Genomic DNA, 13,053 nt, shown 5'->3' with positions numbered 1-13,053 from the left:
TATCTATCTATAATAATAATATAAACTATAATAATATAATAAATATATATATATATATGTATATTCGCATAATATATATATAATATATATATCTATATTATATATACTATATATATATATCTATATATACATCACATATAATATATCATAATACATAAATAACTGTATGTATAATATATATATATAATAATAATATATATAATTATATATAGTATATATTTATATATGTATATATATAATAATATATATAGATACATAAATAGTATATATATATAACTATATAATATATATTATCTATTATATATATGTATATATAGCTATATATTATTATAATTATATATTATAATCATTATATTACTATAGTATATACAGTTATATATATATATATATATATATGTAATATATATTATACACAATATTATATTATATATATACATATATAAACATACTAATATACTATATATATGTATATATATAGTTAATATAATATATATTATAATATAATATATATAGGTGAGTATTATATCTAATTACATATACGATATATATTATATACAATATTATATATAAACAATATATTATACATACATTTTTTGTAATGATCTAATATATAGATATATATAATATATAATATTTATTATATATATATTAATGTGTGTGTTTCTCATTGTGTGTATTAAGTGATAATAATGTGTTGGTGGAATTATCTTTGTATATATAATAATATAATATATATATTATAATATAAGTATAATATATATATATTATTAATATTTATATATATAGGTTGTGGTGTGGTGTATATGTTATATAGGTGTTAGTTATAATGATATATTCGTATATGTATATATTGTGTGGTTATATATATACTATATATTATCTAATATATATGTATATATTCTATCTGTATATATTTATTTAGTATGTATATATAATTTATCTATACTAGACCAAAGTTTCTCATTTTCTGTGATAAATCTGTTATGAATTTGAAAACCTCAAGAAACAACTACTCTAAATCTTTTGTTCAGAAGCCAAACTTGTTACCTATGTAAGGAGAGGTGTCTATTATCAATGTTTATACTTCTCTCTATAATTTTCTCTTTATACGTTTCTCTCTATACTTTTCTCTTTCTACTATACAGTGGAAAACAAACAGAGTTTGCACTATCCTGAAGATAGTCTTCCTTTGCCATTAAAAAGAAGTCAGTGCAATTTAGCAAGTTTATCATTTAATAAAGAGCCATAAAATATACATCTTAATATTCTCCAATCTTTTCAGTGTGGTTCTAACTATCAGATCAGTCAAACAACTTACCATAATACTTAAGGTTACAAATGATAATCAAACTCAGAAATGGAGTGTCATATTTACTAGAAATTTTCTAAGAAAAAAAATCCCTTACAACTAATATAATATGCCTAACTTGCCAAATTGGCATCAAACTCTGACATGAATAATTTACCCCAAAAAAAAATCAGATCTCAAACCTAAGACATAAGAATTATGTAATAAGAGTTTGCAAAATCATTAGAGAACTCGGCAGCCATCAACCCAGCTCAATGGAATAATAATAATAATATAATAATAAAATAATCTAATAATTTAAATAATAATAAGAGATAAATAATAATAATAATAATAATAATAATAATAATAAAAACAACAACAACAAAACAAGTACTAAAGAGACTGGCATCCAGGGAATGGAAAATGTGTGACTTGCTGGCTTACAAAACAAAAATAAAAATTGCATTTTTATCAGCTTTTAAAAACTTGAAATAAAGTGTGATTAATGACTGCAAAAGCATATGCTGCATCAGAAAACAACTAAACTGTCCCTGATGTGGAAAGCCATATTTGAAGGCATTACAGCTGTGGTTGTAAAGGGCTGCTGTGGGTCCCCAAATTCCCATGTGTGCAACAATTCAGGTTTAACCATAATTATTTTTGTGTAAACATATATACATAAGTGTATTTATATGTATATATAATTGTATATATATTATATATATATGTTAAGAAGCACTTGGTAAAATGGTTATGTTTGTAATTGAATAATTACTTCATACTGCAACAGAGTTGTTATTCTACGTGTACATGTATCAGAGTGAATTACTTGTTTCCTTTTTTGAGCTTTTGATGTCCTATTTCTATGACGCAAGCCAATTTAGATAACCCTGCAACACATTCAACTGATGCAACCTTACATGGAATTAATACTATTATTAATAATGGCCTCGTTCAACAATGACAAGGACTTTGTCAAAGACCATAAACCTGAACCAAACCTGTCTACATTGCAAAACTTTGCCATGGTGTCACAAAATATTCTAGAAGTCAGTATGAAGTACAACAATGACCGTAGCCACAATTAATGCCTCTATGAGTGTTACATCTCCACATATAATTGTCAAACATGGACCAAACACATTCATCCTCATCATGACTGTATCATCACGCATGTGCATAAGTACGTGGCAAAAGCTAACATCTAAAAGCTTTAAACCTCTTTTTAAGTAACTAAAATGACCATCTGTCAATTACCCCTTACATTAGAGTACCATTACCTTCATTATATCTGATACTCGCCTGCGAAAAATTTACTTCTGTACTTCACTAAGGTGTTAAACATGGCCTGATTTTACCAATTTTGTTTATACTAGGAAATAGGAACAAGTATGTCTCCAAGATCAAAATATTCTGGGACACTAGATACTTTATTTAATATAGTTTAGAGTACAGTATTGTAAATTTTCTAAAAGGTTCAGACAAAACTGCTGATTTACCAGACAAAAGGAGGGGAAATCTAAGACACTGTCGAAAGTAGCTTGACAAACTTGTCATCCCCTTTTACCAATAAAGGCTCCCCATGCAGCAGTCAAATATTCACCCCCGAACAAATATTTAGTTAATCTTTACCAAACCATAATTTGATAATTTTGAGAAACTTAGTTCCTACAGAATGTAGAATAATTTTGAGTAACAAGTCTGAAATAAACAAATTATACAAAGTGGTATGTAAAATTTAATGTACTTTATTAATCCCCCTATGTCAACATTACTGAGGAGCTAGTTTCCATTATGGCAACATCAGAGTAAGGAATTATGTCTGATCTATGCCAATATTTCTAATGAGTGAGTAGCTACCTGACAAAGCTGTTCTGGCCTTTTACTAAGAATCCACATGATGACATACCAATTATTTGGGGGTTACTATGAAGCAACTGTCAAAAATTGTTGCATGCATTATTCCAATTAAGAAACTAATGTTCAATATGATTCAACACTGTGATGGAGTTCCTTTAAATGTAATCTGAGTCTGTACTTTAGGAATAAATCTTGAGGAGGTATCCATTTAGTGTGAAGCTTAGAATAATGAAAACAAATATTAAAGCATACAAAACTGATTTTTAAAATTTTTTGAAGTCAATACACCTCTTTAATAGCCAACTTAAGCTAATAATGGGTGAACATATCCTGCACTCATGCAGTACCTTAGCAGATGCTTTGTAACAAATGTCAACTCACCTAATATTGGCTATGATTATAAAGTCTGAGGATGCCTACAGATACATACGTGGATCTTCGACTATGCAATTAGCTACATTTTAATTTTTTATTGATTCAAAAGGTTAATTTATATAGGTACAGTATTATAAATGTTAACTTTAATATCAATCTATGCTACTTTAAAAGCCAATATAAAAGCAATAAATCAAACTTTAGTGATCAAATTCTCAACACATTAAAAGCAACAACTTTCTATTTTCCACCATCCCTTGATTCTTGACTTTTAATGCTACAAGTCACCAATATAATTTGTAATGACAAAAAACACAGGTTAACTAATTGTGGGAAAAAAGGAAAGGAAAAATAGTCATAATAAAAAACCCCACCAGCACCAATGAATACCCCTGAATATTAATATCTCATCTTTATATCAGTTCTGCTAACGTACATTTCTAACCACTCTCATATGAAATAAAAAAAAGTGATTAATCACACAGAGAGAGCAGCAATTTACTTATAAAAAATGGCCTGGTCTTGCTAGGAATGCACTACAGACCATTTTATAGATACCAGTATAAGGAACAAAAGTCCTCTAGAAAGGGAGTAGAGAGCAAAGAGGGGTAAATTATCAATTGTAAACATGATATCAGGACTGGATTTGTTGTCAGCATGTGGCACCAATGGTTATGACTTTTATAAAATATTGGCAGGAATATGTGATTCCAAGGGTTCATTAACTTACTTTTCAACTAAATGACTGCTTCATGCTACCAAATATCTCGTGGTTACAACAACATGCTGACAACCAATCCATGAATTTCATGTACTCTTGACATTTTATCCACAAGGTTATTTGGTGTGCTCCATGATTTAAAATAAGTCATAGATTAGCACATTATAAAACACACTTTTTTATTTTTATATATTGCCCAGCTTTGGTTAATGCTATCACACAAGCCCCATATGAGCCAGCCATCTCTATGTCCTTTCCAAGCAATGAACAACAGCTGGATGAAACAGCACTATGATAATAAATTATTTCAACGTTCTTCTGTAACAGTCACTTGGGTACAACACCTCAATATGCAAAAACCGTAACACACGTATGCTATACAACTTTTTTTCTTCTTTACAGAGCACATCTTTTCACTCACTACTTCAGTCTTTAACACTTTCTACATTTGTAATACAACAATGTGCTGGCGATACTGTATACAGTTCAACAGAGTTGGTTTTGTTCATGGTAACCCAACTGAGTAACACTATGGCCAGCTTGTGCCAGTAATGCAAACTTATACATGTATTTACACACATATGTATAAAGTTTTCATACAAAGAATCAATATGACTCTTATATTTTTTGGACAGAAGAAGGAGTATGACTCATTAAAAATCATTCAATTTTAAATACTTCTTGCAACAATAAAGTTACAAGAATAGTCTTTATACAGGAACAAATCAAATACTGGCTTTGAGACTGCTATTTTAAGCCCACAAAATGTTCATACCTACTAACAGCCGCTTGCCACAATTCTTTTAATTCAGGTAGTTGTACGTAAATGAAGATTATAAATACAACAAGAGTTATGGTGACAACTAATCGAGTTCGAGTCTGCAGCAACGGTGTTAAAATATTAGCCACTGTTGCCACTACCAACAGCAATACCTGCAATTAAGAAAATTATATTAAAAACAAAACATCAAAAGAGAAAGAAAATGTCTGGATGTGTGTGCTGGGGGCTGGAGGGTTGGGCTGAAGCAGTACAGTATAAACTAAAGGCAATAGAAAAGTAGAGTGCCATCATGATCTGTCAGCTGGCAAAGGACATGCAAGAAAAGGACAGTGTCATGGAAGACATACAATAAATGATTAAGACTGTAAAATCATAAAAAAAAAAAGACAAAATAAATAAAAGACTGCGAACTAACAATGAATAACGGAATGACATAGACTATATTTTGAGAACATAAATGATGACAATATGAATACATGACATGATGGGGAATAATATAAAGTGTGAAGACTGGAAAGTTTAAGGCAGCTCTGAAGAAGCTAAAGTATAAAAAAGGAAGAAAATCTCCAAGACAATTATAAAAACAGAACTTTACTAAAAGCAACTGAAGAACCAGCTTACCAGAGTACAATTTGTGAAAATACAATAAATGAGAAAACAACTGGAAGAGGTTGAAGAAAATACAAAAATAAATTAATTTGGAAAATAAATGTGAGTGGACTATAGCATAGAATATATTGAAGACTGTTTACTGAAACATACAGTATAGTCCCCAATTATGCGAGAATTTGGTCGATCCATGGCCTCACAGAATTGGAAATTCGCAGATTTCGAAACACATACCTCATGGGAATAATTCCATTAGGGCCAAGGCAAACGGCAACTTACCTAGTCAAACATTTTTTTACTGCCCATTTTCAATACTTTCTATGTACTATACTGTAATTTTTTCTAATATGAAATTGTTCTTATGGATAAAGAAAATATTAAAAAGGTTTTAATAACTTGAAAAAGTTTAAAATTACACACAGGATGGTGAAAACTCCCACACGTAAACAATGCCACCATTGGGTGTAAGTGTACTATACGATACATTCATTTCCTTTAAAAAACCTTTTGGATGGAATTTCCTCTACCTATCCTCTGCCAAAAAACCTTCAAACTCTTCTATCTCATCCTCCGTGAAGAGTGCTTCTGCTGAAAGAAGGCTTTGTGAACCATTTGAGTTTTCGGGGACAGGCAAATCCTGCGTGTCTTCACTCCTGTTAGGCCTACCAACTTTGTTATGAGCACCTGTCTCAGTTTCTTTGTCCGACACGTTCACTATCGTTTTCATATAAATTTATTCTATGATAAAAAAGAACTGATGAAAATTCAAAAATTTGATGAAATTACAATTTCTTAAAAAGAAATGATAAAAATTCAAAATGAAATGACAGTTTCTCTCTCTCTCTCTCTCTGTTAATCACTTTTAATAGTCATTTTCATCAAAACCTATTTCAACAATAAAAAAATAAATGATCAAATGCCAAAAGTTAGTCAAAACAAGTTAACCTAGGAAAAAAATCTTAGTACTTCATGTTCAGCAATGACGGATTTCAAGTTGTCGACTGCTGCCAAAATGGAAGTTGCTCCTTCCTTCGTCTTCAACTTAAGGGCAAGCTTTTTAGTTTTGAGAAAATAGGTTAACTTCTAGGCAGATGCATACATGACGCAGATGATAAAAATACACTTCGCAGATCTGAATAATAAGTATGGCGATGATGATGATACCAATCATTCATACACACTGCACTGTGATGTCACAAATGCCTGAGGCGGAGCCTTCTGTCTTAGCTAATGGCTGAGCAGAAGCCTTCAGAATACACTTCGCAGATCTGAATAATACCTATGGCGATGATGATGATACTGATCACTTAGAATACACTTCACAGATCTGAATGATACGTATGACGATGGTGATGATACTGATTATTCATACAAACGGCGCTATGACATCACAAATGCGTGAGGCAAAGCCTTCCATCTTAGCTAATGGCTGAGCAGGAAATGAAGTACAAGAATCTAAAGGTGAAACTGGTAGAAGTTGACACGTTCGCACCAAAAAGTAATTACAGTAGTTAGGATGGGGAGCGAGATGAAGAAAGGAAGCAGAAATGAAGGTAAATGAAGGTAAAGTAAAAGGTTAAAAAATGGGTGCAACTAGCAGTGAATCTGATGGCACTAACACCTCCTTCCTTGGGGGTTTCATACATAGATAAGAGAACAATGAAAGGGGAGATTGTAACAATGAGCAATAGAGGAAGTTACATAGAAGTGTAGATTGGCAGCCCATAGGAGCTGCTGGACGCAGATGACCTGAGTCATAACGGAAAAATCAATGCAAGTAAAGTCAAGTTTACAGTGACCAGCAGGAGAGCAAATACAATCCAGTCTGGAAAGTGGATGTTATAGTTGAGATAGAAACTATAGGATAAATAATGTGCATGCTCTGTAACTGATATCAGTGATACTAAGGAGTGAAGAATACAAATGTATGAGGTGTCCGAAATGCATAGGAATAGGAAACAGGAAAGAGACATAACAGATAATGTTTCAGGGGAAACAGACATAACAGATGATGTTTTAGGGAAAAGGCAGCTCTTGGAGGAGGTACAACATTTCCGTTACCCTGGCAGGAGACTAGATTGTGAAGCTGGTATTGAGAGGGCCACAATAAAAGAGTAATAACAGCCTGGATGGAAAAGAGTGTCTGCCACACTGATCGTAAATAAAAGCACCCCATTCACAACCACAGCAAATATCTATGGCATGCATAAAGCCTGCATATCCCTACATAGAAGTAAATGGGCATTACAATGAAAATGGAGGACATTCCTGATGAGGTGTATGTACATAATGCTAAGAGGCATGGATGGAGTACTTGGCAAGATCATATTGCGAATGAGGAAGATACTGAGAAATGTAATAGGGGCTGAAAAAAACACTCTTGAGGATGTTTAGACACGTAAGAGAACAGAAGAGCTGTTAATAAGAAAAGGAATTCTGGGACCAAGATAATGACCAATAAGAAAGTTCAGAATATCATGGGGCAAGGGCACAAATGAAGCCATTGTCCAGATGGGGATTCAGTGACAAAACTTATTTCACACAGTCTTCAAAATAAAATACTACTAAAATACAGGCAGTCCCTGGTTGTTGACAGGGGATCTGTTCCTGCCGGCATGATGATAACTGAAAATCGGGGATATCTGTGCCAATCTCAGGTTATCAGCGGCACTGTTAAGTGTGGATTGGTGCCAATAACTGGGGATCGGCACATATTGGTGCAGAAAATCATTATCGTTGTTGCTAGACAAGTGCCGTAAAATAAAAAAACTGATATTCTAATGTCATTAACACAAACTGTAATTTACTTTGTCACATAAACCACAAAGAATCAAGTTTGTTAGGGACAGGTCTTGAACACAATTGTACCATCTTGATATCCAATAAGTTCAATGTGTTTACTTGCATGAAAATTTTTAATTGAAATTAATGATGCCAAGCTATGTAAATCAATCAGTACAGTTAAGTATAAAATCAGGTTCAATGAATTTTGCAGTTTCTACTTAAGGGGACTAAGAGAAATTACTCAAATTTCTTTCTTTACTTTTACAATTTAACATATGCCAAATCTGTCACCTGAACAAAAAAAATTTTAAATTTTTGCTAGATTGAAGAAATATGACAAACCAATAATGAACGGAAAATAAACCTAAAAAATTTGAAGCAGAGCACTAGTAAGAGTGAATATTGTGGTTAAATGGAAACATCATTTCCTGTACGATTGAAAGTGAAGGTGGAAACTGCACATTTACTGTACACTTGAAAGTAAAAATATGAAACTGATTTTTTGTTGGGTGGGGGGGGGGGGGGGAGAGAAAGGAGGAACTGCTTGAAAAACAATAGCTTTATATGAGCTACATTCGAAGATTTGGATTTACTCATTCACTGGTAACAGTTATCACTTAATATTTCATGGTTATGAGGGTGGGGTAAAAGTTACCTGCAATACAGTGAGTAAAATGTTTATAAGCTTCACAAATACAGCTCTTGCATTGCTGTTTTCTAACCCCTCTAATGTCAGGTACTGTTGTTGTTGTTGTGCCTGCTGATGCTCTAATCGGGATATCTGTAAAACAGAAAAGTTACTTAAATCAATTAAGAGACATAAAGTAGAGAACTCCAAGGTAAAAAATATATTCTAGAGTAAAATTCTCTGGATCAGTTGTCTGTGCATTTAAAACTTACATACATTTGTCTAATCAAACTAGAAATTACATATAAAACAGAACACAATGTAATTAATTAAGAGAATGTAAACTAATAACCTATTAAACATTAGGAGGTAATCGGACAATAAAACTATTAAGTTTTAAGTTATATTAAGCGTTTTTTATATTTGGTAAAATACTGTGGCACTCTTAAGCATTACTAATCGAATGTTCTTTATAGCATCCCTCGCCCTTAATGTACAATGTACAACTGCCTTAAGGTGAAGATACACCAAAAGGAAGTGCGAGAGTGAAGTGAGTTGCAGACGGCCAGACCAAAATTGGACAATGCCATGAGATGACCTTTTCATCATTAGCAAGCTAAGTCACAGTGATAACATATGTCTAGCATAATTTCAAGGGTGCTATACATAGTAGTGTTACACTTTGTTATCACAAACACCATGTAGCATATGTACATTTCCATTTGCCCATAGTATCATGTACCGAATTAATAAAGAAAAACAATACCAATAATGACATCAAAGTAAAGTATGTACACATAGGTCTAAGGGCACTAAAGGGTGGAGCAGATAGTACACGGTTACATTTAAAGAAATTATCTAAAATCAATTTGTACTGAAATTTAATGTTGAAATAAACACATCCTAAACTTTTTACAAGATTTATAGGCAAATTTTGTATGATTTTATGACCCTGTGAGCAACAAATTATCACAAAACTTTAGTATGATTTTCTATTCTTGTTTATATGGAAACTTAATTTTACTGAGGACCCTATTAAATATTGGGTTTTCTTTGATAGAAATAGCAATACCAAAGAAAATGTAGAATCAGTCATTTCTTTTTCTGACACCATGAATAAATTGTATGTACTTCAAAACTAAGTTTTACATAATAGTTCAAATTTTGTGAATTATATACTGTACTTGAAGTTACATCAATAAAAGTATGTAAATTAGTATGTTAATAGAGATAAAAATAAATTAATGATAAATTTTCCCTTAACAGCATTCAGTATTATCGGGTATTAGTACTGCCAAATAGCCCTTTTCACCAGTACAGCATTGAAGCAAATTATTTTTAGACACACTGTTAAAGTTGAATATAATCCTGTTTAAGTTGCTCAGAATATCTTCATTGGCTACCTTTTCACAAATATAACTTTATAAGTGTATGGTAATGTTTTCTTACTGTGCAACCCCACCCATCTTCTCTCACTTGCAAAAAGTTCACGATGTGGATGTAGGTTGGGACACGCTTTCCTGTGGATTACTTATTTATTTTTCATCACTATAGGGACCAAGAAGGAAGAGCCATATTGTAATAGAAAATTTTCAAAAACAGCATGAACTACAAGAAATTAAATGCTGCAAAAAGAATCTGGACAAATGACTAGTATCACAACTAGAGATGCAAAATTCCCTCGGGAATTTCAGCCAGCCAAGGTAAGTTTTGAATCATGAAATGGGCAGGGTGTTTAGCTTCAACTGTTTGTTGTTTATCTGCCTCTCTGGTATCTAAATGGAAAACATCAAAGAAAATGAACACCAAACCCTGTACACTGACAGCATGTATTAATTTGTAAGTATGTAAACAAGTATGTAAGCCATTATTTTGAGTTATATTATTTATCCTTATATAAAATAATAAAATTCCATTGGTCCTGACTTTTACTACATCCTTTATATGACTGACCATTGCATTTGTTTACTAAGTATATATGAAAATAACCAATTAGGGAGCACTTTGCTCATCAGATCATTATAAGATAATCTGTGTATTTCTTATAAAAAGATGTACTTTCTTTGAAACAATTACTACTACCTTTCTATCTATCACAGTTTTAAAGTTATTACAAAAAAAAGCAATACTTTTCCTTTTACCATTTTCTCAAAATTTACAAACTAAAGTAAAAAAATGTATCTTAAGAGAAGACTGCTTAAAGTTCAATTAAATATTTTGGGTTGGTGGCCCAGTATAAATACTGAAGCTAAATTTGTTATTAGGTAAAAATTTTCAGACTGCAGCTCTGGTTCATATAAATAATGAAAAATGGTGCCAGCATTTTCTTAAATGTATATTACATAAACTAAAATGCTGAATATTTTGGGTTTCCTAATGAAAGACTTCTAAAGGTCTGTTGAACTAAAGGAGGTGAAAATAAGAATTAAATTCTTTGACCGAAAAGTCAGAGCCAACATTCATTATAATAGGGGTCTTACAACATTGGCATACTCCTTTAATGTGAAAGAACATGGCTTATTGAGTTTGTAAGGGGAATAACATTCAAATAATATTACACAACAAATGGAAAGTGTACACACTGTATTTGCAAGTCCACATAGCCTTTTGATCATATATGTAAGCCTATGAGATATACTACATGATATAACACTGTAAGTCCAAGTAGCTATGCCCCAGTATTCGTGGGAGGTGTTTACTACACCCACCCGTGAATACTGAAAATACATAATTACCGAAACTCCCTCTAAAATGCTTATAAATACCTATTTTAATAGTTCAAACATCAAAGACCCCCTCTAAAATGCTTATAACTGCCTATTTTAATAGTTCAAACCTTATATCATAATCCCAATCATTTAGTCACAAAAATCTGAAACCACAATAATTAATCTACGAAAAAATCTCCAAACAGGCTAATTTTCTACGAATAATGTTCCACAGAAAAATCTGTGAGAAACTGAAGCTACTAATGCTAAACCGCAAATAAGTATGGTTCGACTTTATCCACTTCATCAGAGGTCTATTTCTATGGTATGCTTCAAAATACTATACATAATGACATGCTTTTTAGAGGTCCAAGTATCATACAACGCTTATTTCTATAATACACTGTACAAAATCATAATGAAACAATAAGACAGCTCATATACAAGTACAGTTGATTTCCGGTATGCGCAGATTTGCCTATTCAAAGATTTTTCAATGGAATATATATACACGTTATTCACAGAAAACTCGCCTATTCGTAGTACGTATTTTTCTCTGAGAAATATTCACAAATTACTGTGTTTTCATATAATTTTCATGACTAAATGCACTTTTTTTGATAAAACTATTAAAAAACTAAGGCATAAGCATTTTTAGAGGTTTTTTTGTGTTTGAACTATCAAAATAGGCAGTTCTGAGAGTTTTTAGAGGGGTTTTAAGCATTTGCATTATGGTACCAATCTCAAGCAAATACGGGAATGTAAAAGGTAACCACTAACATTTCTTCTTTTAAGTGTATTTTAAAATGGGGATCTAAATTAATCTTCAGTGTTAACTTTCCATTGAGTTGCAATTTAAAATGCAATTTTACTGAAATGTAATATAAAATTTAAAAATCACAATTTTTGAAAGTAAATTGTATTTTTCCTAACTATACAAACCTGAGGTCCTTTACATAAGGAATTACTTTCAGCGTAGCTGGAATTATGGCTGTTAAATTCTTGAACAAGGTGGTTAGGCAGTAACTACCGTCTGGCAGATGTAAACACTTCACTTTGCCTTTCGGCCCAGGTTCAGATTGAGGGGTGGCATGAGGTGGGCATAGATAAAGGACCTCAGTTTTGGATAGTTAGGAAAAATACAATTTACTTTCAAAAACTGTGATTTGTTCCTACACGATATACAGACCCTCTGTCCTTTACATGAGGAAGACTCACTGATTAGTGGGAGGAATGTGAGTGAGCCTCTAGAACTGACTGGAGTTCTGCACACTTGGGCTACTCCTCCTGGTCGTA

At 32.0% G+C, this 13,053-nt stretch overlaps 1 protein-coding gene across 1 annotated transcript in view; it reads right to left on the bottom strand.

Moving 5' to 3' along the window:
* Nucleotides 1–3,924: 3,924 nt before the first annotated feature.
* Nucleotides 3,925–13,053, bottom strand: part of LOC135223654 (transmembrane and coiled-coil domains protein 1-like) — a gene marked incomplete in the record, with an annotated part of 392,453 nt that continues 383,324 nt past the window's right edge. The window contains 2 exon segments of the mRNA XM_064262306.1: nucleotides 3,925–5,180; nucleotides 9,077–9,202. Coding sequence (XP_064118376.1) covers nucleotides 4,995–5,180; nucleotides 9,077–9,202 — 312 coding nt within the window.

This window comes from Macrobrachium nipponense, chromosome 10, assembly GCF_015104395.2.
Source record: "Macrobrachium nipponense isolate FS-2020 chromosome 10, ASM1510439v2, whole genome shotgun sequence".
Classification (NCBI taxonomy): Eukaryota; Metazoa; Arthropoda; class Malacostraca; order Decapoda; family Palaemonidae; genus Macrobrachium; species Macrobrachium nipponense.
This window is presented reverse-complemented; position numbering and strand designations above follow the sequence as displayed.